Source organism: Arachis hypogaea, chromosome 15 (assembly GCF_003086295.3).
Source record: "Arachis hypogaea cultivar Tifrunner chromosome 15, arahy.Tifrunner.gnm2.J5K5, whole genome shotgun sequence".
Lineage (NCBI taxonomy): Eukaryota > Viridiplantae > Streptophyta > Magnoliopsida > Fabales > Fabaceae > Arachis > Arachis hypogaea.
The window spans coordinates 26,122,388-26,146,085 of record NC_092050.1 but is presented as its reverse complement, the minus strand read 5'-3'; the positions used below and the strand labels follow the sequence as shown (position 1 = coordinate 26,146,085).

General features: G+C 32.3%; 3 protein-coding genes across 10 annotated transcripts; 1 reads left to right on the top strand and 2 right to left on the bottom strand.

The window, feature by feature from the left end:
• Positions 1-411: 411 nt before the first annotated feature.
• On the top strand, positions 412-5,422 carry LOC112750028 (uncharacterized). Of its 3 annotated transcripts, none has more exons than XM_025798522.3 (6): positions 412-1,020; positions 2,276-2,376; positions 2,522-2,595; positions 2,695-2,798; positions 3,804-3,869; positions 4,970-5,422. In XM_025798522.3, the coding sequence occupies exons 2-6, from the start codon at positions 2,315-2,317 to the stop codon at positions 5,228-5,230; spliced, it is 567 nt and encodes a 188-aa protein (XP_025654307.1). In that variant the 5' UTR covers positions 412-1,020; positions 2,276-2,314; the 3' UTR covers positions 5,231-5,422. The 3 variants fall into 3 exon arrangements, with proteins under 3 accessions (XP_025654307.1, XP_025654308.1, XP_072075010.1); XM_025798523.3 differs by having other exon boundaries at positions 508-1,028; XM_072218909.1 differs by lacking the exon at positions 412-1,020 and adding an exon at positions 1,724-1,773.
• LOC112750027 (putative disease resistance protein RGA4) lies at positions 5,335-10,761 on the bottom strand. The gene is made up of 2 exons (XM_025798521.2): positions 7,413-10,761; positions 5,335-5,664 (listed from the first exon to the last, which is right to left on the bottom strand). The coding sequence occupies exons 1-2, from the start codon at positions 10,663-10,665 to the stop codon at positions 5,543-5,545; spliced, it is 3,375 nt and encodes a 1,124-aa protein (XP_025654306.2). The 5' UTR covers positions 10,666-10,761; the 3' UTR covers positions 5,335-5,542.
• A 514-nt stretch (positions 10,762-11,275) lies between these two features.
• LOC112750026 (superoxide dismutase [Fe] 3, chloroplastic) lies at positions 11,276-19,798 on the bottom strand. 6 transcript variants are annotated; one of them, XM_025798520.3, is made up of 10 exons: positions 19,364-19,798; positions 18,632-18,819; positions 17,811-17,917; positions 16,116-16,193; positions 15,624-15,815; positions 13,090-13,261; positions 11,968-12,041; positions 11,864-11,890; positions 11,713-11,736; positions 11,276-11,636 (listed from the first exon to the last, which is right to left on the bottom strand). In XM_025798520.3, the coding sequence occupies exons 3-10, from the start codon at positions 17,901-17,903 to the stop codon at positions 11,511-11,513; spliced, it is 786 nt and encodes a 261-aa protein (XP_025654305.1). In that variant the 5' UTR covers positions 17,904-17,917; positions 18,632-18,819; positions 19,364-19,798; the 3' UTR covers positions 11,276-11,510. The 6 variants fall into 6 exon arrangements, with proteins under 6 accessions (XP_025654305.1, XP_072075009.1, XP_025654301.1 ...); XM_072218908.1 differs by having other exon boundaries at positions 17,811-18,034; positions 19,364-19,794; XM_025798516.3 differs by having other exon boundaries at positions 16,116-16,196; positions 17,811-17,952; positions 19,364-19,794.
• Positions 19,799-23,698: the final 3,900 nt, after the last annotated feature.

Genomic DNA, 23,698 nt, shown 5'->3' with positions numbered 1-23,698 from the left:
TATCTCAACCTCCCTAAGATAAAGGGACGGTTATCCACCATAAATAACGGAACTACACCAACGGTGGTTATGGGTTCACCACTATAAATACACTGACACTTCTCAGGTATCTCAGAAGTCCCAATACTCTCTAGACCTGCTTACCCCCCTTGCTGACTTAGGCATCGGAGTGTCTTTGCAGGTACCACCCCCCATTCACTCGTATTCACAAGTCGGACGGAGGTCCTGAAGACGTGAATCCGCCCGAAGGCTTCCCTCCATGGACGATTGGGCCAACCCAGCGAGTCCAGTCCAATAATCTCCGATTACCCATCGTAACACCTTCCTTTTGTTTTTGGTTATTAATGTGGGTTTTTTGTTTTTAAAAAAGTTTTGGTTATTAATGTGGCCTTCTAATAGCTGGATTTCATTGGGCTTGATAGATAAAATTTACGACAAGACACATTTTTTCATACTCAGATTGGATATAGGCTTGTTTACAAAAGAAGGTTCAATGTTATGGTCTATGCTCATCCAAGGCCCAACTCTGGAACAGGAGGGAGCGGCTCTCCCTCTTCAGAAGCACTCCTGCGGTTTGTCCAAAAAATAAAACAAAGGAAGCACTCCTGCGGCTTGTTTTGCGCCGACGTCAGTGTGTGAAAATGAGAAGGCAAGTCCGATGACTGAGGAGCTTTTGATCCGCCGCCACAAATCGCATTGCGCCGCTCGTCTCCGATCGTCCAATATGAAACTGTGAGCAGCTTCTCCTCAGGCCAAACAAACCGCCAAGAACCAACTATCACTTGCTGCCGCCAGTCTATCCGTCTTGCGCGGCTTCGCTTCTGCCACATCTTCTCTCGCATCTCCGTCAAAGACCACTCCGTGCGAGTTCAAGTTCGGTGGCTTTGGTGGTTGTCTCTGCACAACATTCACCCTCGCCAGCTCAAACCCTTCGCCTTTGCTTCGATCTTAGAAGTCACTCGTTGCATCGCCATAGCCGTTTTTCGGCTCATCTAAGTCATCTTCGTCTTCTTGCTTCTGGTATGTTGGTGAGAGTGATTCTTGAATTTCAATTATTGCTATTGATGATTCCATGTTTGCAACAACAAATTTTATCTCCGAATCTGGATTTGCTATCGAACTGTGATCTGGTCTTTTTGACTTCAAATGTTGATCTGTGATGTTTGCATCTGAATCTTGATCTGCAATTTTTCCTTAATAGAACTTTGCCAGGGCTCGGAAAATAGTTTCTGTATTTTCGAAAGACATTTCTCTATGAATGTGAATTTGCAATCCATTTATAAAGCAAGCAACTAAAATTTCATGATCATGCATATGATCAAAATATTTTTTTTTGAAGAGATGCATGTGAACAGAATTTGCATGAAGCCATGAAATTGTCATAATATTCGGTAACATTTTAGTTTAGATGATATTTGAGCTTGCCAAACCACTCTAGAAATTGGATAGAGTGCTCAATGAAAGCACCACTGTAATAGGTTTATTATAATTAGACAAGAAAAGACTTCATTAGTTAAAAGAGAATTTCAGGAGAAGGAGAGATGTCCCAAGACATTTTACATTTCACAATTCACATGTTCACTAATTTAGTATGACAATACTTATTTCCTATTTATACTTTTTTTTAGTAATATCGATTATCTAATTCTCTCTCTCTCTAATAATTGAGCCGAGCCCAATTATACTCATTACATCAGTACTTATATCTATTTATATTATTCTTTTTTGTATTCGTTATCTAACTCTTATCTATTTCTATTGTCTATTCATTAGGTTAAACTCAATTATACTCGTTGCATCTTAATAGTTGTATTATGCATATATTTCATCTTCAATATATGGTTTAGTTCTTGTTGGTTATAATGAGATCTGTATGCCAAGTGTTGCACAAGAAAACCTACTATCCTTATGAATGAAACCCAAATCATTTTCACATTCATTTTCACATTTCTGAATGCTTCTGATATTGGTTACTCTATGATTATAGAAGACATGGGAAAAAGGGCAGATGTTTTGGATTGTGTTGTTTCGATTTGATTGTTGCTTTAGTTTTGTCTTCCTTCTTCAATTGTGGAAATCCAAAATTGTTGTTTGAATTGTGGAAGTCCGAAATTGTTGTTCATGACCTGTATTCAAATTGTTGTTTATTTGATTATTCTTGCATATAGCATTTTGGCATTCATTTTACTTCATGATTCTCATAAGCAGAAAAGGTATTTGATATTTCTCATCCATACTTGTAAATCACGTTCTTTCTTAATGCTTAAAATTTCAGTTGAGGAAGGGAGGGGAATAGGAAGTTGACTACAGCGGAATGGTGATCTCCAACAATCCCCACAATAAGGAAATAGCCATAAGGAGGAGGATTGCTAACATGTAATTTTTCCTCAATCCTATTGTAACTTAATTGCTATATTAATATGTCATGTGGGAAACATTAGGTTCAAACATTTTTTTGTGTAAATATATCCATGTTATACCAAATTTGTTCAATAATGTTTACTTTACTGTGTATTCATAGATTTAATAAACGTGAAGATGATTTTCCTTCTTTGAGAGAATACAATGATTATTTGGAGGAAGTAGAGGACATGAGTAAGTTTCAAGTGTCTTGTTTACAAGTGTTTCACAGATTAAACATTTTTCCTTTTTGCTTTATTGAGAAGATTTCTATCCCATATCCACCATTTGCAGCATTCAATTTGATTGAAGGAATAGATGTTGCTGCTATTGAAGCAAGAATTGCTAAGTATCAGGAAGAAAATACAGAGCAAATAATGATTAATCGGGCCCGAAAGGTATTTCTGAGTTGTAATGCCTCTTTGTTCGTCTTTGTCTTTGGCATCGTCTTCTGTCTTCCACTTCCTCTTCCTCTCCCCTCCCCTCCCTTCTTACCACTGTTGGCTCTTCTCCCTCCAATGCCTCTGGCCCGTTCTTGATCTTTGCTTTCCTTTTCCTTTAACTTTTCCTTTTCTTTTTCTTTATTTATTTTTTATTTATTTTAGAAGTATGGATGTGTTATATAATAGATTAATGACTTATTGTAGTTAATAATGTGTTGAGGTTGGATTTTTTAATTTTTAGTTGCTGTTTTCTGTTGAAGAAGAAAGGAGAAAGGAGGTTAATGATTTTTCTCTTGAAGATGAAGGGAGAAGAAAGGAGAGGAAATAGGGGAAAATTGGTTTTTTATGAAAAATGTATTTATGTCTCTTGATTAGTGTCTTCACAATCAAACAAACTTAATATGAGACTAACTATTGTGTCTATGACTCTATGTATAGCTATGTGTTTGTGCCTTAGTCTCAAATTTTGAGACAGAAACCAAATGGAGCCTTAAGTATTAACGTTATTTCCTTTATTGACAAAGTTCACAATTTCAATCTGTGGTTCATCAAAGGCATGACTAGAAACTTCTAGAATTTCATCAATCGGTGAAAACTCATGTTCTACAATATCCCACATCATTATTTCTCCTTCTCTTTTTGGTCTTTATATATATGTATTTTGGCCTATCCAAAAGGTAAGGTTGATAAAAGAAGATTGGTTCGCAAAAAACCAAACATCTCACCTGGAAAAAAAAGGAGGAAAAACAGATAGGCCATATGTTGTATGTATTGGAGTTGTGTTCTCTGTGTCTGAGCCGTGTATGCCATGTTTTGAGCGGTGTCTAGCTTGTATCTGAGCTTCAAATTGACATTTTTAAAATGGGGCGAACGCACAACATGCAGACACACCATTTCTTAGGTGGGCTTCAAACTTTTGTAATGTATCGTTGTGTTGATAGGAATTGAATTACTGAACAGGCTGAAGAATTGGCTGCAGCTCTGGCAGCAAGCAAGGGCCAACCTGTACAAACAGACAATGATGCGGTGAGCATTATATTGCTGATCTATTTTATTTTCGTTATTAACTGTTAATCTTTTGGCATGATTTGTTGAACTTAAATCAATTTGTTTTATTATTTTAAACTAAGTTTATATTCATTTTTATTAAGTTACGTTCTGCTTTTTGCATTTACAAACATATAAATTATCATTGAAAACAACCATTTCCCCTTGTGTTAGAATTGGGTGGCTTTTTGATATTTGACAAACAGTAAAATATCATTGTAATCCCAAACAAATAAAGAAATCCCCATCAGTTTTCTTTTCTTTTCTTTTTAATAAAAAAACGGAAATGAATATGGTTGTTGAGAAATGCCAATAGCAAATCCATCAAGTGAGGAAACACTTGATTTGTTGTTATGTCTTAACAATTGTCGAGAAATATGAAGTGAAAATAAAATAAAATAATCATTTCTTAACAAGCTCTAGCATTTGGAGAGTGGAAGTGAAGTGCATAAGATTTTGCATTAATGGGATGACAGAGAATACTGCTCAGACTAAGGTTGTGAAGATTTCATTATGTATATACATCTCTAAAAATTACGATCCACATATGGTCTCATTGTTTCAGGTTCCAGTAGGTCCTGCATTGTGTTACTTTTGTCCACCCCATCTCCCATCAAATGTATAAAATCAAAGTTACCTCTTTTACATGCAATTTGGTATTTCCTCCGGTTCAATATCCATCAATTCAGAGAAAATTCTTTGGTTCAATATATCTGTTATTCTCACTTTTTAATATAATATGTATTAATTATTTTTCATGTTTACCCTCTACACTGTTAAGCACACAAACAGCAAAAGATTTACACTATAAATTAGTTGTATGATAAGGGGCTTTTGATCAATAGCTTTGTAATTAATTCTTGAATTTATTGTTAAGTAATGTGACAAGGAACCAAAGTGACCCATATTGTGAAAAGGAGGGAGTGGTATTTTTGGGATACTAATTGTAAGATTTTTAATGCGAGACTTATTAAAGAATTCTGACTTCCAAGTGTGTTTAAATCGTTGATCCTTGAAGATGTTCATGCTGCAATATATGCATTTGAGTAAGTTCCTCTTCTCTGTTCTCTTGGAAATAGGCTGCAAACCAAAATTCGCAAGCAGGGTTTGGTGCAGCTCCTCAGGGACTGTATGCACCTACATTTGCAGGACAGCCAAGACCCACTGGCATGGCTCCACAACCTTTACCGCTTGGTGGTGGTGACATGTTGGGATATGCAGATGATGAAGAAACAATGCGGCTACGAGCCGAAAGAGGTGCAAAGGCTGCAGGATGGAGTATGGAAATAAGCAGGAAGAGGGCACTTGAAGAAGCCTTTGGAAGCATGTGGGTTTATTAAGACATTTTCAGAGGATGCAGGACATGTTTCATTTAAATTCTGAGGACCTGCACATATTGGCATGTTCATTGTCATAAGATATCCACATTATGCTGTAATTGAAATGGTGGAGAATGTAAAATTTTGTGCATTTTTGTGTCATCCTTTTCAATTTTATTTGAGGATCCTTAAGGTCATTTCTTTTCTTTTTAACCATTTCTCTCCCTTTTTTTCCCCAACAATAAAAAACTTCAATACCAGAATGTAAAAAAATAAACAAATAGACAGACATGCTTCTCAATACTAACCAGAATATTTCCTTGTTTGGCAAACTTAATTGAATTTTGGATCATCAGCTATCATGTCAAATTCATCATCCAAATAAAGGCACTGATCACCGTTCATCAAATTATGAAATAAAATCTTCCTTGAATTCCAATTAAACCTGATTTTCTCTGTATGCAGGACCAACAAAAGAATGTTACGTGTATAGTATGGACCAACAAAAGAGAGACATGCTTCTCTGTGTGTGTTTGGATTACAGTTTGCAAACGGGAGTCTGCATAGAATTGATTTTGCAAACTTAATTTTGATGAAAAGTAAGTTTGTGTTAACGTGATTTATGTTTGGTAATCTTTATGTCAAAATAGATTATAGTAAAATAAATGTTGTTTGGATTATACTACTCAAAATCACTTTTAGATGAAAAATTACTAAGAGAGACATTAATTAAAATAATTTCGAATATTATTCTATTATTTTACTTTAGATATTTGAATAAATTTTTTTAATTCATTTTATAATAATGTTAATATTTACTTACTAAATTAAAGTAACATATAAAAATTGACAATATAGAACTTTTTTGGCATCCAACATTCATAATTTTATTAATACTTATGAATAATTTTTTATTTAATTTGTCTTTTTTAATGGGATCAATTAATCTATATTATAAAAAAGTTACAATAAAATATAATATATGAGAATTATAATTATAAATTTTACATCGTCGAATAAAAAATAAAAACGACACTTTACATATTAAATATAAAGAACGGTAAATAATAAAAAAAATTCATATGAACTAAAAAACAATAAGAAATAAAAATATAAAAGGGAGTACTATACATTTTATAATATTAAACCAAAAAAATATTTTATAATTTATTTTAGTGTCGTTAGTACTCTTTAATCTAGTGTCATTTTGGACTATAAATTTTTATTATTTATAACTCTTTTGTTACTTATAATTAGTATATAATAAAAACAAAAATAAAATACAATAAAGAGTACAATAAAAATAAAAAACAAAGACAAAAGAAAAATTCATACAAACATAGTATATAATAATCATAACCAACAACATATATTATATGAACAAAAAAATTATAATAAAAAGTAAATAAAATTCATATAAAAAAATTAAATAAAAAAATAAAAAATTTTATGCACAACATAAATATAGTACAATAAAGAATAGAAAAAAATAATTTATATAAACAAAAAATAATAAAAATATCATAAAAATTAATAAAAATAAAAATTTATATCAATAATAGTTGTCATATAAATAAAAAAATACAATAAAAATATAACAATAGAAAATTAAAAAATAACATAAAAAAAATGATATAAAAAATATTTATCATATAAATAAAAAATACAATAAAAAACATAAAAATCAAAATATGAAAGAAAGAACAAAAAATAATAAAAAAAAATTAAAATATTTACCTTGGCAGTGATGAAAATAAATCTAGAAAAAAAATTTGTAACCAAGAACATACAGAGAAGAACATACAGAAAGTGTGAAATTATGTGGTTATGTGCATCCTTTTTTACAGAAAAAAATAAAGGGTACAGTTGGTAGATATGGAATAAATTTCTTATCTAATTCCTCCAACGATAATTAACTTTCCCAACGTGAACGCAGAAGTTTGAATTTTTAGCTTCACGTCAACATACGTTCAGAGGTGAAAGTACTTCTGGGTTAGGAATTCCAAAAAGTTGCCAAACATAACAATGAGATGTTCAAGACACTCAAACGGCTTTTTTATTCTCCAACGTGAACCCCAAACACACCCTAAGTAGTAATTAAAAGTAGAGTGTAAATTTACTTATCGAACTCGTTCACGAAAATTTTCATCTCATTTTAACCCAAAGCTAAGGAAAATTACAAAGAAAACATTGATCAACTTACCACAAAATGTCCTTCTGTGTCCTGAAACCAATTTGAGTTCTGAGATGTGAGCTATATGTTGCCAATCTTCCCCTGTTATCCTTTTGCATCGCTTCTCCAACATTGGACTTTTCTCAATTAATAACTTGTGCAAGTTTGTTAATTGTCCAAAGCTACTTGGCAATGATTTCAACTCAGGGCAGTAACTGATGCGTAATTCTTGAAGAGAAGTCATGTCTCCTAACCATTCTGGCAATGAATCTACATTATATAGACTCAAAGTTTGTAGGGAAGGGATACCCTGCAAGCCTTTTGGAAGAACTCGATTATGGTCCCCGCCGATGATTGTAACGTGGTGGAGGGTAGTTAGCACATTCACGCTGCTTGGTACAGCCACCAGCTCTGGACAGTATGCGATGTCAAGGCACTGGAGATAAGTTAGGTGTCTCACACCTTCGGATAAAGACTTCAACTTCTTGTAGCGATGAATGCTCAAAGCTCGAAGTGAGTTCAGACCTTGCAGAACATTTTCTGAGAAAAACTCAAGCTCATCGCAATATCCGATTTCTAAAGTTTGTAACAAGCTGAGGCTGCACAATACATCCGGTAATGCCTTGAGTTTAGGGAAGTATTCAACGCATAGTGTCTCAACATGATCCAAATTATGCACAATTTCTACTGGGAAGGAAGCCATGTCTTGAATTTCAAGATTCTTGACAGATGGAAGGCATGGCAATTTAAATTTGGGAACAGATGAAATACTAACTTCTAGAAGATTAGGCAGCATCTCTGCTCCTTCATCTTTCAACATAGAGATAAAGTTTGGCAACCCATGTAGCATTAGTTTCTTTAAGGACTTGAAAGCCTTCTCCTCAAAGCCTTCATACGAGTCATCATTGATGTGTTCCACACCTTCCATTCCACATATAGAAAGATAAGTTAAATGAGGTAACTTACCAAGGGGAGGAAGTTGCTTACAACTTTTGCAATGGTGAAATGTAACACTGACTAAGCTTGAGAGAAGTGAGGTATTTCTCAACCAAGGGGCCAATTGTGTTCCTCCATAACCCTTCATCCCAAAACTTTTGAGATTTGAATGAGGCTCAAGGCCATTAAGCACCTTTTCTGAATCTGCATTATTATTGCCCCAGGACAAGTATAAACGATTCAGGTTCTTCTTACTAATCAAATTAGCAGCCCTAGCATCACTTTCACTGAGGACATTCTCAAGTCCTTTGATATGTAGCTTGCCTCCAAGATTAAGATCGCGTAACTCGGCTATGCTAGACCCAGCTTTTGAATCCACAATGAAAGTACTCAATGTCTTGAGACATTTCAGTGTACCGATTTTCGAGGGCATTGATACTAATGACGGACACCTTTGAATGGAGAGATGTCTAAGATCTTGTAGGCATGTCAAGTGTTTAGGTAAGGAACGGAGATAAAAGCAAGAATACAGTTTTAGAACTTGCAATTTCCGCAGCATAGAAATACACTCAGGCAATGTTATGATCAAACTATTGCAAATATTTAAGTACCTCAAGTGTGTTAAGCTTTTGAGTGCAGAGAGTTGCATAGAGCTCATGCTTAATGCTCGGAGAGAATTGAATGGTGGCAAGCCATGTGAATTAAACAAAACAAACGAATCAAACTCAATAAAAGTCCTTAGGGATTCAACTTTCTTGAAGGCACCCATGTTGAATTTGGATTCTCCATCCAAGCCTACCAAACTTATATGGTGGAGTCTACTTGACAGATTACTCAAGTTTGCAGACTTAGAAACCTTACACTCTTCCCCTACAATAGATTGAGCAAGTTCATGGAATAAATCATGAATCTTGAATGTAACATTTCCAAATAAATCAACCTTCACTTCTTCAAAAAATGATCTCTGACACAATTCATCCCACACATCGTTGCCAACATGCTCAACCTCCAAATTTCCTTCTGACTTAATAAGCCCATTTGCCATCCAGAGATGAATTAGCTCTTCTTTCAAGATTCGAAAGTCTTCAGGGTAAATGGCACAAAAAGAAAAGCACTGCCTTAGCGACAACTTCAAATTAAAGTAGCTTATTCTCAGAGCACGCATGATCGCATCACCTCCGGATATATTCCAAATCTTACTTTCCTTTATACCAAGCCATTGTTGTTTCTCACTTTTGTTGCGTAGAAGGCTTCCAAGTACTTTGGATGCAAGAGGGGAACCTACACATTTTTTCACGATTTCCTTTCCTATCTTTTCAAGCTCTGCACTTTCTTCGTTATTGCCAAATGCATGGTGTTTGAACAATGACCAGTTGTCATTCTCGGATAAAGGTAAGAGGCGATGAATAGAGCATGTTTCCATGATGGATGCAACACTTTCATTTCGAGTAGTTACCAAAATTACAGAACCTCTTACTCCGCTTCCACATTGTAACATGCATTTCAACTTCTTCCATTCTTCTTGATCCTCATTCCACGCGTCGTCTAGAACAAGTAAATACCTTTTGCGGAGTAACATCTCTTGAACTTTCTTTTGCATTGATTCTAAAGTAGAGAGGTTGGGGTTTTGTAAGGTGATGGATTCTACAATGGACTGCAAAATTCTCATTATGTTAAAATCATTGGAAATGCAAACCCAAATTCTGAGGTCAAAGTGTTTGATTACACAATCATCATTGAAGATCCATTGAGCAAGTGTTGTTTTTCCAAGTCCTCCAATACCAACAATGGGATAGACGGAGAGCTCATCACTGTTGCCAGAATGGCTTAAAAGAAACTTCAAAATTTCATCTCTGTCTTGATCTCTTCCATACAAGTGCTGCTCAGTTCGGACAGAACTCGTCTGGCGCCATTGATCATCTTCTTGCTCCCTCTCTGCGACACCTGCACGCAACTCAAACTTCCTCCTCTCTTCATCAATCTCATGGAATCTTTTGGTAATCTCTTTCATCCTCCTACCAATGTCACGACGAAACAGAATGATCCTGGGATGAAAACAGGCAAAGCACATAACATGTGCCTTAAGCACTAGACGGTTGGATTCTATTGAACATTCATCTAAGATATCATCAAGCACATATGCTGCATCTGAAAGCTTCTGCAGCCAAAGCTTCACAGCACGCTCTGTAATTTGCTTCTCTTCAGCATCTTGGAGCACTGCATGGATTGAATTGAGGTTACTACATAGCTTTACGGTATGTGATTCAACCCCGCAAATTGTTGCAAGCTCATTCTGGACAAAATTCTGCAAGTTTCCAATGACAATTCCAAGTAAAGCAGTAGCCATGAGTGTAGTGTGGGGAGGAATGCTCAAGAGGTATTGCTTTGTTTTTGTGCTATATATGTTATATGCTAATTCTTAATGATTCTGTGAATTATATTATTTTCAAGTGGCAAGTTGAACCAAAGCCATGACATCAGAGCCCGCATGATACATTAGGTAGTGTTGGTTCAGCCAATAATACTCGTGCTGTGGTCATTTTTTTTTATATCAATTTATGAATATTTTACATTATCGTTTACCAAACAAAATTTAGAACATTTCTACCAGACAAAACATGTAACCTTTTTTTAACAAAGAATTTAAATAAAACCTTACTTTTAAGGTTACAATAAATATCTATGGAAATTGGAAACATTAAAACACATGTTAATTATAACTAATTTCAACTACTCAGATTTTTCGTTAATATACAAAATTAACTCTTCATAATTCATATTATAAACACAAATTAGACAAACTACCTCTCCATCTCCTTAATTTCAACATATTCCGAAGAGAGAGGAAGTTACGGGGTGCTGTACTTATAATGATAGTTAAGTGCCAAAACAATAAAGTGGTTGGATGTACAAATTCATGATCGTGCAGCAATTTAAGAAAAAAGATGGCCAGCGACTAGGTTAAGTATTTACTCTTTTATATATATATGTAGAAGATATTACATGCATACAAATAGAATGGTAGCCTAAACCCTTTTATACTGTTCTAAGTCACATATACCCCGATATGTCAAGTTGTCATTAATCGTAGACTTAAAATTGCAAAAATCGACAACTGGGAAAAAACACACGGGGCGATCATCAACACGGTGAATCCCTTGCAGTGAGGATCACATATACCATTTCAGCAGTTCATGCAACAGGGATTTTAGGCTCCCCTAAATTCACAAAAGCCTCTGCCCGTGTCAAGTGCATTGATGCAGCATCCCAAGATACAAGGTGGTCAAGAAATACATTCACATACCTTGCCCTGTCATTCTGTCCAAAAAGTCGCATCAGAATTGTTCAGTTAATATTCTCCTGGAAACTAAGTGATAATCCATGATGAACATACCTTATAATCCAGATAATAAGCATGCTGTACAAAAGGGAAGAAAGTATTTTCAGTTAGTAATGATAAACATAAAGGTTCCTGCGATGTAATTGTATGTACATATCCTCATCACCACAAGTTTTGTTTTGATAGAGAGAAAGAGAGACTATACCTCCCACAAATCCAAGTTGATAATTGGCTGCATCATAAAAATATCCTCAGTTCCAATGACAATAATAAATCAACCAATTTCGAGGAATGTGGAAATTAGCTTACTATGTGATCCCACACAATTGGACAAATGGCATTTGCAGTTTTCACTATGGCTAGTCGCCTTTCTTCTCGCTTCACTAAAACAATCAAACGTGAATATTAGCAATAACCATTGACATTATTAGAACAAAATATCTGGAAAAGAATTGTATCAACAGAATAGGAAAAAGACAACTGATAAAAGATTAAATCAACGCATATACGAACAACCTTGGCAATTTTAAGTAGAGGAGGATGATAATGGAATCCTAATGACATTACGTTTATGGAAGAGGATATTAAATAAAATATCTATAAAGTGTAATGTGAAGTCAATCAATAATCTAATTGATAAAACAAAATTTAGGATTTCTGAATTCAGATTTCTATTTTATCATATACCTAATGCATATTATTAGGGTATTATTCTTCTAGTTTGCATACATGGGCTCACATCAATAGGACTACATTATTTAACCTAGCAATGCATATTAGGCTGATCTTTTCCTATTATCTAAATCATATTTGGTGAATATTTCACCTTTGTTTATTCCTTAATCCTAAAATTATAAATATTCGATAGTTTAGGATAATATACTTGAGCATAGTTCTATCAAACACAGATCATCCAAACAATTGTTCCATATTTGAACTGGGAATGAGGAAAGTTTAGCTCTGCCTCAGGAATAATAAACAAAAGTATTCTACATAATGGCAATGAGGGTTTAAGAACCACACCAGTAAAACAATTTGAACATCTTACTTTTTGAAAAAATTGATTTACTTTGATAATGTTAGACTGGAATCAGAAATATGTCTTTTTTTTATTCTTTTTATTAAAAAAAAATACGCACCCGGGGGGGGGGAGGGGACAAAAAGTACTCAAGAAATGTGTTTATTGACTAAGGATCTTGATTAGCATGATCAAAGAGACCCCTAACTCTCCAAAACATCACTGATCCTAGCTGAACTAATCCTTTTTTTTTCTTTATTTACTGTCAACTGAAATCTTCTAGAAAACCTTTGTGTCCTTCCATAGCCACACATGTATTATAGGGAAACTCCAATGGTTATATACACATATTAAGATCATTTATGAATTCTGTGCAACCAACACATTATTTTTTAAGCATTGAGTAGACTTACAAACTAGCCAAACCCAGCCAGAACCGAATAGTGTGAGGGAAGCTTCTACAAACTTGTCTCTAAAGTTTGTAAATGATCCGAAATCTTTTTCAATCTGTTGAAGAAGACCTAGCTCAGGCATATCACCCCCATCTGGTCGCATACACTCCCAGAAGAAGTTATGATTCCAAACCTGCGCGGGAAAGGGGCACAATTAATTACCTGACACAGCTATGATGTGTGTTTTTCTGTTAAAATAAAAAAGGTATTTACAGTCACAATTGCAACTTCTTCATTATTATCAATCATATGAACAAACAAAATTAGCTTAATCATACAGATAGGACTGACAAATTATTTGCTGCCACAAAAAGAAAATGGTTCAAGAACAAGAACAAGAATGATTATTAAGTGTCTGCTTGGTTTGCATATTTTGGCTTAAATATGTTTTTGGTCCCTCACTCCCCCCTAAGTTGTTAGTTTCTCCTTTCCGGTATCATTTCGTCCCTCTTTTTCAATGTGAGGTTGTCTTTGTTGTATTAGTCCGTCGATTATCTGGTGTAATTTACAAAGACTGAATGAAAATCCTTAAAATCTTATATAGATCAAGACAAAATATTTAATATTTGAAGTACTATATGTATATTCCAAAATATCTATAAAAAAAAACTTAAATATGGACTAGACACAGGTTTGAGAAAACGACTCAGACATGGAATAATGCCCCCACCAAAACCATTAATGTAACATCCTAAATTTTCGAACCATGTTAATTATCCCATTTTGTAATGTTTGGTATGATAATAAACAAATTAGAAGTCATAAGGTAGTCTATTGATAAACTTAAGGAAAAATAAGAAATATCACAATAAACATAAAATTTTAATAAATAAAAGTAGATATTTAAAATTAAAAGTTATTATAAAAGTTTGATGATCATTAATAACCACAAGCTTAAGATGCAAAAGAAATTCAAAATCCATAAGATCATTTATAAGTTTAATTATTCAATAATTAATTCATTATTAATTAATTAAATTCATGGCAAAAACCTAGATGATGCACATGAAAACTAACTTACCTAATTTAAAATTTGAAAGTATGATAACACAAACTTAAGTAAATTCTTAACCGGCAATAACTCTACAAAATATAGTCATAACTCATTCCATATTTATCGAATTTAAATGATCTTTGACATTATGAGAAGATGAGAACAATTCCTTCATTCTTTCAGATCATCACAAGATCAATTTTGAATTATGTTAGGGAGACAAAATAGTAGCAAGTTTAGAGTAGGAAATCACGCTATAACCAACCAACTTGACAAATGATCAGTTATAAATATCTCCAACTACAGATACATTTGACTTGGTTTAAGGGTCATTTTAAAGCTATCTATAATTTATTTCCTATTTCCAAATATAGAGAACACTACAGAGCTTGCAAAGTGACACTCTAGAAGAAAGACTTCACCTAAACACAAATTAGATTTTTCCTAACCCAATTTGAACACACCTAAGGAACATTTGAACCTTTCCGACTCGTTCTAATCTTCTTTTTATAGAAAATCTCTAGGCTATCTATCTCTTGTATCTTTGGTTATCTTTTCAATATGTCATTCACGTACTTTCGCCTTATGCCCTTATCTCTTCCCACCTCCTCACTCTCATGTTATGCTGTCCTTCACTAAACTGAAAGGATTTCCACCCATAGATTCTCGAAGAAAGGACCCTCATTGAACTCTAAGTCATACACTAACTATGGAAATCAGAAAGACGGAGATTTCTTTTGGCGGCAAAGCCAACTAGGTCTCGGAGATCTGCTTTTTGGAGCATGAAGCAAAAATTATCTTTTGATTGCATTTGATCCATATCTCGCAACCTTGATATTTATAGCCAACCCCACATAAAAGACATTTATCTGTAGGCTCAACTTTTGCAGTGTTATCATTATGCATACCCTAAGTTTCAAATACCAGTAATAATCCTAATTATCATGACCGTAGTTATTTTCAAAATGGCTTTCAAGAAGAGAAAAGAAATGGGAAAAAATGTTAATTACCCACTATTTTTTGTAAACTATTTTCTATAAATATAGTTAAATTCCGCAAACTTAAATGCTAACCACTAACATAATCCAAGCACAACTTAAGCCTGGTTTGAAAATATTAGGGTGTTACAATTAATGTCCTAATTCTTCTTTCAACCATAATTGTCATGTTTCGTGTTTAACCTACAGCAGTATAATGCCAATGTCTTAACATGCTATTGTACCAAAAGTCTTAAGTTCTTTGTGGAGACATATACATCATCCCAGTATTGAAGAATGAAGAATGAAGTCCCTTTATGACCTATGTAGCTCCAAACTGAAACTTTAGGTGTTTCTGAAAGTGCTAGTAAATTACTCAGGGATGCTCCCATTTATATGTGTAGTATATTATCATAGCTACTTCGTATTAGATCTTTTTAATTTCCTTAAATTTCTTTCCTTTTTATGGATAAATATAAGTTAAGGAAATTTTTTGGAGTAAATGACACCAATTTAATCAGTACCTCAGCAGCATTGTTGAATTCAGGTAAGGGATTGCCATTGTTGTACGTCACTTTGACTAGTTCATCCAAGGTGTACCCGTATAGTATATCATCCTTCTCCAGCTGTTTGTTCAAACCTTCTATAAAATTATGATGATGTTCTCCCCAATGCATGTCAATTGTCATCTTACTCATATACGGCTCTAGTGCATCCTATAAGAGCATGAAGCAGTGCAAAAGTATAAGACAAACAAACAAAACTTGGAAAAAATACAAGTTCAAGAATCAAATTTGTAATTTGAAATGAAGAAAAATGTTTTAAAAGCTTCCAGTTTCTAAGAGCCACAAAGGTTTCTGGGATTTTTAATTCTTTTTCATGTAAATTATGAGATCTTCATTATTGTATAATATGTGGCGAAATTCTAGTTTTTAGTTTTTTGGTAAATGTTGCACCAAAATCCTATTTTTCTTCATATAGAAACATGAAATCCAGTAACTGAGTGATTCACTTACATGTTCATAAGGAGGGGTCCTCAAGCCATAAAATGCAGTCACTTTCAAAGATCTTGAAGAGACTTGACACCTCTTTTTCTGCTTAAATACAATTGAAAGGGAAGATATCAGCACAAATCGGTAAGGAAGTTGCCTTATTGAAGAGGCTCTTCATGTGGAATCAGGAATGACATGAAATCAATTTCATTAATACAAAAGAAGTATTTGGCAATTGCCAATACCTATTTAGCTTGCCCAAGTATACAATATTCGTAAGCCTTCACTAACAATTCATAGTTTTCTATCCTAAGGAATGATATTATCCAATAGTGTCTACAAGTTATTATCAACCTATCCCATTTCACACAAGAAAATATAGAGATTTGAAGAAACATAGTCGACAAGCAGCCAACAATAATACAAAGCCACACAAAAAAGTCATATTTACATGAATTCCATGACTGGAAACCAAACAATATCAACAGAAAGTATGCAGTAAGTCCTACTTGGCAAGACTTTGGATAAGATGAATTTAGGCCTTGGGTGATTCTGTTGATTATGTTTCTTGTTTGAGAGTTGCATTTTTTAGAATCTCTAGGCGATTCCACAGGCTTCAGAAGAAATCTTACCAAAGTTTACAAGGATAGGAAAAATATATGGTTTTTTGGTTTATCTACCGTTAAAATTATGTAGGAAGTGTACTATTTTTCCACTATTAGGTTTTCTATTGGTTTTATTAATGAAGGTTAATATAATAAGACACAAACTAGATAAAACTGACTTCATTTTATTATAAGTTGGTGGGTGCTTGGTAATTTAATTACTTTCACTTGTTTCTTTAGTCTTTGTATTTAAAGGCTTTTCTTGTGTAGCTTGTAAGTTTGCTTCATTCATTTTGAATGTCAAGTGTCAACCACTTATTCAAAAAATAAAACGGAGAGACTAAACTACCATTTTGGTCCCCAAAAGCTTCAGTTCTTTCCAAAATGGACCCAGAAAGAAGGAAATGACATCTTGGCCCCTCAAGGATCATCTCTATTGAACAAAATGCACCAAATATGAAGAGACATGCTCTAAAAAGGCTCTAAAGATCAAATTCCGACAGTTTTTCAAGTTTACTTAGAAAGAAAAATGATATATTTCGATTCTCCAAATTTGGTGATGTTAAGTTGATTTAATTTTACGATTTCTATTATGTGAATGGCAAAACATTTAAAATGAAATTTAAAAAGGGTACAAAAATCGAATTTTAGTATTTTACCTCAATTTTTCTATATATACCTTTTAAATAATTACGCAAATGTTTTTACAAAAATTGGATCAAATGCATGAATTGGTTAGGAAAAGATAGTACATTTTGTAAAATTAAGATCATCTTTGGAGGATCAAAATGGCATTTTTTTTTTCAAAGACTATTTTGTCAAAAAATGAATCTTTTGGGGGAACACAAAATGGTAGTTTCTTAACCTTCTATTTTTGTAGAAAATGATTAATAGTTTAAGCATGTTCATGTGGATAATCTGAAACACCTTTTCAATCAAAGGTGAATATGGTTCATGTGGTCTAACTTCAAACATCGATCAAATGAGAAATATGCTACCTGAAACTAGATGTTGACAATTAATGTGTGAACACATGCTATACTGGGTGATTAAAGTAATTTTAAAGGGAGAAATTAATAAGGATGACAATAAAGTATTAGCCCAAGAAATTTACCATGTGAAGCTTCGGAATCTTGAACTTTGTAGATAAGCCTGTAGAAGTGAGATGACAAGTAGTATGCAGAGGGCTGAAGTAACAAGAAGTCATTGCTACTTTGTTGCCTAGCAATTTACACACACAGCATATCAATATGGTTCTGCCCAAGGTTGCAAGAACCAAATCGGTCAGTGAACTGGTCAAGTGACTGGTTCAAAGGTTCAATGGTGTAACCATGTGAACTGTCATCAAACCAATTTAATTAAATATAAAATAAAACTCTTTAAAATATATCAATATTAATTTCTAGATATCTAAATTCAATGATTCAATAACAATAAAATTCAAAATTTCACATTCCCAAGTAATATTTTGTCTATTTCATTCCTAAAATTTCACATTCAAGTTCATCCCATCAAAGTTCTTAACTAAATGCACATAACTTAAAAGATCACTAATTAATGTTAAATAACAAAAAAAGCAAAACAGGGCCTCTTCTAATTAATGATAAACCACACACTACACAGTCATGGGAGTTTCTTGTATTGCACAGGAGGAATGGCATGAACACAGCATGGCAGAAAGGGAGATATGGTGAAAAATTGGAAATACAATCATATATCTGTAAACAGAATAGCCAACAAAATCAGAACCGCATTCATTAACAAAAACAACAGCCACCAACATCGAAAAATCAAAATCAAATTCATGGGGAAAAATAGAATTTTAAAATATGAAAAATTACATTATCAGAAACTAATTATTAATTAGCATGAAATGAAATTAATGAAGTAAAATGCCAAAATCCAAGCAGAAAAGGAGAGAGCAGTGAATCTTACCAGGGATAGGGGAGAAATGGCCGGAGAGGTGAGAGATGCCGGCGAAGAGAAGAGCAGAGACGCGGAGTAGCAATGCAGCACGGCGACGGTGCAGGAGTTGAACGGAGCAGCGAAGTTGGCAAAGGAAAAGGGGAGAAGATGAAGTCACAGAAGTGCAGCAGCCTAAGGTTGGAACTTGGGTCTGGGTACTGGATAATAACCAAGAGTAATTACCAAAGTTGCAAAAATCGAACCGGTTAATAAACCGATAAAATCACTGGTTAAACAGTTCACCGGTTCGACCGAAGTTCAATCGGATTCAACCATTTAATTAAATATTACATCAATTACCAAAAAAAATTAACTCAGCTTACAAACTTTCATCACAGTGCTTACAAAACTACTCAGCAAACAACAAATTTATGAATAGAATTAAGTCAATAAACTCAGCAGTGCTTATGAACAAATATGAACAAAATTATGAATAAAATTATGAACAGCAAACAAAAATTTTATGAACAAAATTAACAAACTACACAGCATTTAATATTATCATTGTTTATGAACAAATATGAACAAAATTATGAACAGCAAACAGACATTTTATGAACAAAATTCACAAAGTACACAGCATTCAACATTATCAGTGCTTAAGTGCTTATGAATAAAAAAATGAACAAAATTATGAACAGCAAAGTGACTGTTTAACAAACTACACAGCATTCAATGTTCTCAATTTATCACAGTACTCACCGGCTGCGAGGAGGAAGGGCAGTGGCAGAAACACAACGGCGACACAGAGAGAGAGAGCTCGAACAGAGGAGACGGCCAACGAGCTTCCAAACGACGGCAAGGGAGCTTCCAAACGACGGCAAGGGAGCTTCCAATCACGGCGACACAGCTTCCTACGACGGTGACGGATCTTCTACGGTGGCGGTAGAGGCTGTGTGGGTGTGGGGGCTGCGATGGCTGCGCCGCTGCAGGGCTGCGAGGCTGTGGGGTTTGCGGGGAGCTGCGAGGGCTGATGCGGGGGCTGGGTGGCTGGGGGCAGGTTTAGTTGATGCTGTGTAGTTTAAGAGAGGAGAGGATAGTTGATGCTGGGTGAGTGGGTGTGGCTGTGTTAGTTTCCTTCTTTAGTTTTAGGGTTTTGCCGGTTTTTTTTTTTTTTTTCTAAAGCCCAAAACGGTTATAATGATTGGTGGCATTATCCTTTTTAATACCGATTCAACCGATTTTTTGATTGATTTTTTTCAAATGATTTTCGAACCCAATCAGATCGGTCTAATGATTGGTGCTCGGTTAATTAAATTAAATCGACCAATCCGGTTCAATTTTCAGAACAATAGGAATAACCCAAAAATCTTATCTAGTGTTTTTTGGTACGACAATAGAATATGACTTAAATTTTGACCATAGTTTTTTTTTATTAGATTTTGTAATATTATTTAAATGAAATATATATATTAAATATTTATATATCTATAATTGGTTCTTATATAATAAATCATGCAAAATTAGTTTTTCTATTTTATAGTTTAGTTAAAAAAAATTTATTATAAAATATTAAAGTAGTATAAAATTATTTGTTTATATTATTAGTGTTTCATAATTATATTTCATTTAGTAAAATTATTATAGTTTAAATTACATAATTATTTAAGCCGTGATGATTATTTCATTGCATATTATTATATTTTAATATTATTATACGATGATAATTATTACGTTTTATATATATATATATATATATATATATATATATATATATATATATATATATATATATATATATATATATATATGAGAAGTGCTAGGGACGAGGGCGGAGTTAGAAATTTTTTTGGGAGGGGTAACATGAAAAATATAAGTTAAAAAGAAAGGAAAATTAAAAAAAAAAACTAAATTAAAAAAATTGAAATTTATACATATATATTATTTATTTTGGGGGCCATTGCCCCTTCTCTATAACGTGGCTTCGCCACTGTTAGAGGCTAACAACTTTTATGTTTTGTAACTATCAATTGATGATTAATAATTTTTTTAATAGTGTAAGATTACATCTAATGTGAGAGTTCATTCACTTTTCTTTTGATGGTTAAGTACTGACCATAAAACACAAAAATTGCTGTCTCCTAGACTTTTCCTATATATTATCAACTAATATTAATGCACATTTAAGCCGTGGTTATATTTAGTACTTCAATAATTATTTCATTCCTTATATATAATATTATTGTGTTATTATATATAAATCGTGATCAATTTCTTATATACTAGAATATTTTTATTTTTTATATACATTCTTGTATTATTATATTTAATTAAGTTGTGATGATTTTTTCGTTATATATATATATATATAGAATTTGTATTATTATACATTATTTTTTATTAATATTAAAAAATCTTTTATCTTTTAAGAAAAGTTACAACAACTCAATCACAAAAATTTTTATATATCATCATTAAACACATTGACTTGTATGTCATTGATTGTGCCTAATAAAAAATTAAACTAATTAATTACTATTTTAAAAGTGTATAATAAAACTGAAAATCAAAAGTATAAAAGTGTAAGATTTTGATATTAACATTAATTAATTAATAGAATTTGTTGTTGAATTTTTTTTTGTTTAAAATCATAATATTGCAAGCTGAATTTATAATATTTTTTCAGTTATAAATAAATAAATATTTTTAATATTTTAATTAATAGTATTACGGATTTTGATCCTCTAAAGTTTGAATTTCATTTTAGAGAGTAAAGTGTGATCTCTCACTATTGATTTCATAGGTGGGACTAATAATAAATATAAAAGTATTCAATGGGAGAATATCACACTTTACTCTCTAAAGTGAAATTCCAACTTTAGAGGATCCAAATCCAAATCCATAGTATTATATATCTAATAACATATATTCACATTTAGCCGAAACCCTAGAACTTAAAAATTATACATTAAAATTCATATACACGCATATATGTTATACATTTAAAATACCAAAGCCAATTCTGTAATTGCCACATGTTAAATAAATGGATTATATATATATATATATATTAAAATTAGTCACAAATATCAGTCACTAGTATAAAATATATTATTAGAATATATACATATTAAAAATAAATTAAATCATACATATATTTATATATAAATATATCAATAATTAATTTTGGTGTACAAAAATTATTTTTATAAATAAATATATGTGTATTTGTGACACTGATAAGGCTGCGTTTGTTTTTAGAGACAGGATAGAACATGACAATGAAACGGAGACAATAGGATGGAGACACTAAAAATTATCTTTTGTGTATTGTGTTTGGATACGATGGACAAGATACTAATGTAATGTCTAGTATTATGTTTGGATACACATGAACAAGACTAAAATATTATATGAAAGGACTAAAATAGTCCTGTGATTCCAGATTTTCTACATCAATACAAATTAATTTAATAAAAAATGAGAGTACGTAGAAGTACAGACGAAACTTGAAAAAAATATTTGAAGAGGAAAAAAATTTTAATAAAAAAATATATTAGTATTTATATTAAAATAAAATTTATAAATATAATTATTTTATTTTAAAATTTATTATTAATATGTAGGAATACATATAGTTAAGATTAACAAAAAAAAATTTGAGTTTGATTAATAAAAAATTCTGTTTAAGTTAATAAGCCAAATTAATTTTAAATAAAAAATTAATTTTAAAAAAAATCTATTTTTACATGAAAAAATAATTAGTTTTTGCATATAAAAATTTATTTTTATTTAAAAAAAACTATTTTTTTATCTAAAAACTGATTTTTCTTTATAAAAAACTGATTTTTCTTTAAATTATATAAAATCAATTACAATTTATAAATTATTTTTTAGCATTTTAAAAGATCAATTTTACTTTTGTTAATATTTATCTTTCAAAAGTTTTAAGATTAATTATTTTTGTTATTATTTTTATTACAAATCAAATAATATAATATAAGGTTAAAATGGTATTGAAGTAAAACGATAAAAAGAAAAGAATTATCTACTTCCAATAAAAAATTCTACAGAAAGGAGAGAGTACCTGGAAAAGAAAGAGATAGAGGAATAACAGGAAGAAAAAAGTATCTCTGAACAACGCAATAGAAAAAATAAGAAGGGGTAATAGTGAAAAAAAGGAAAACAAAATTTATAAAATTGTCCGTATCCACTCTTCCAAATTCCGTGTTCATCATTGTCCTTCGTGAAAGAGTGGACACAAAATTATAAAAAACTGTCTCAAAGACAATATGTCTACTGTCCATGTCTCTACTTTCAAACACTTTTTAAACAAGTGTTGTCCATGTCTCCGTGTCCTGTCCCCAAAAACAAACGCTACCTAATATATTGTGCAACGTCTTATACATATTTGATTTGCTAACAAGTCACTTAATTATCAATATATTCTAATAATTCTCTAAACCAAACAAATAATATAATTTAATAGAACAATATATATCCTAAATAAAAAGAACACCGATCAAATATTATAGTGTTTTACAAATAAAAAACAACATCAAATTATATTTAATATCCCATAAAAAAAAATCATCTAAATTAAGATTAGCAAGTTTAAAACAGTATATAAATAAGAATAGTTAATAGTGTCATATATAAAAGGTATGAAAAATCTATTATGAACAATTCTCATAATGACAAATTTCATCATGTAAAAGTTATTTTTGTATCAGTTCTGTCTAAAAGTGTTTAAAATTGATCTAAATCGAACAAAATCGACCAATCAAATAAAAAAAATAAAAAATCGAACAAACTGAAAAAAACCGGAAAAAAAAAAAATCATATTTTGCCCTTTTTTCTGTGATTCAGTTTAGTTTTTTATTCTGACACTAGAAACTTCAACCAAATTGAATCGAATCGGTCATTTAAAAAACCCTAACAAAACTATTAGACTAACCCCATTACCCCACCCCCAAATCAGATAACCTAAAATCCTATCCTAGCGCAGTTGAAGAAACCCCTCCCAGCACCTCCCACCAGTGCTGAACCCCTTCCTCCCAGCACCTCTCAATGCCGAACTCCTTCGTCCTAGCACTG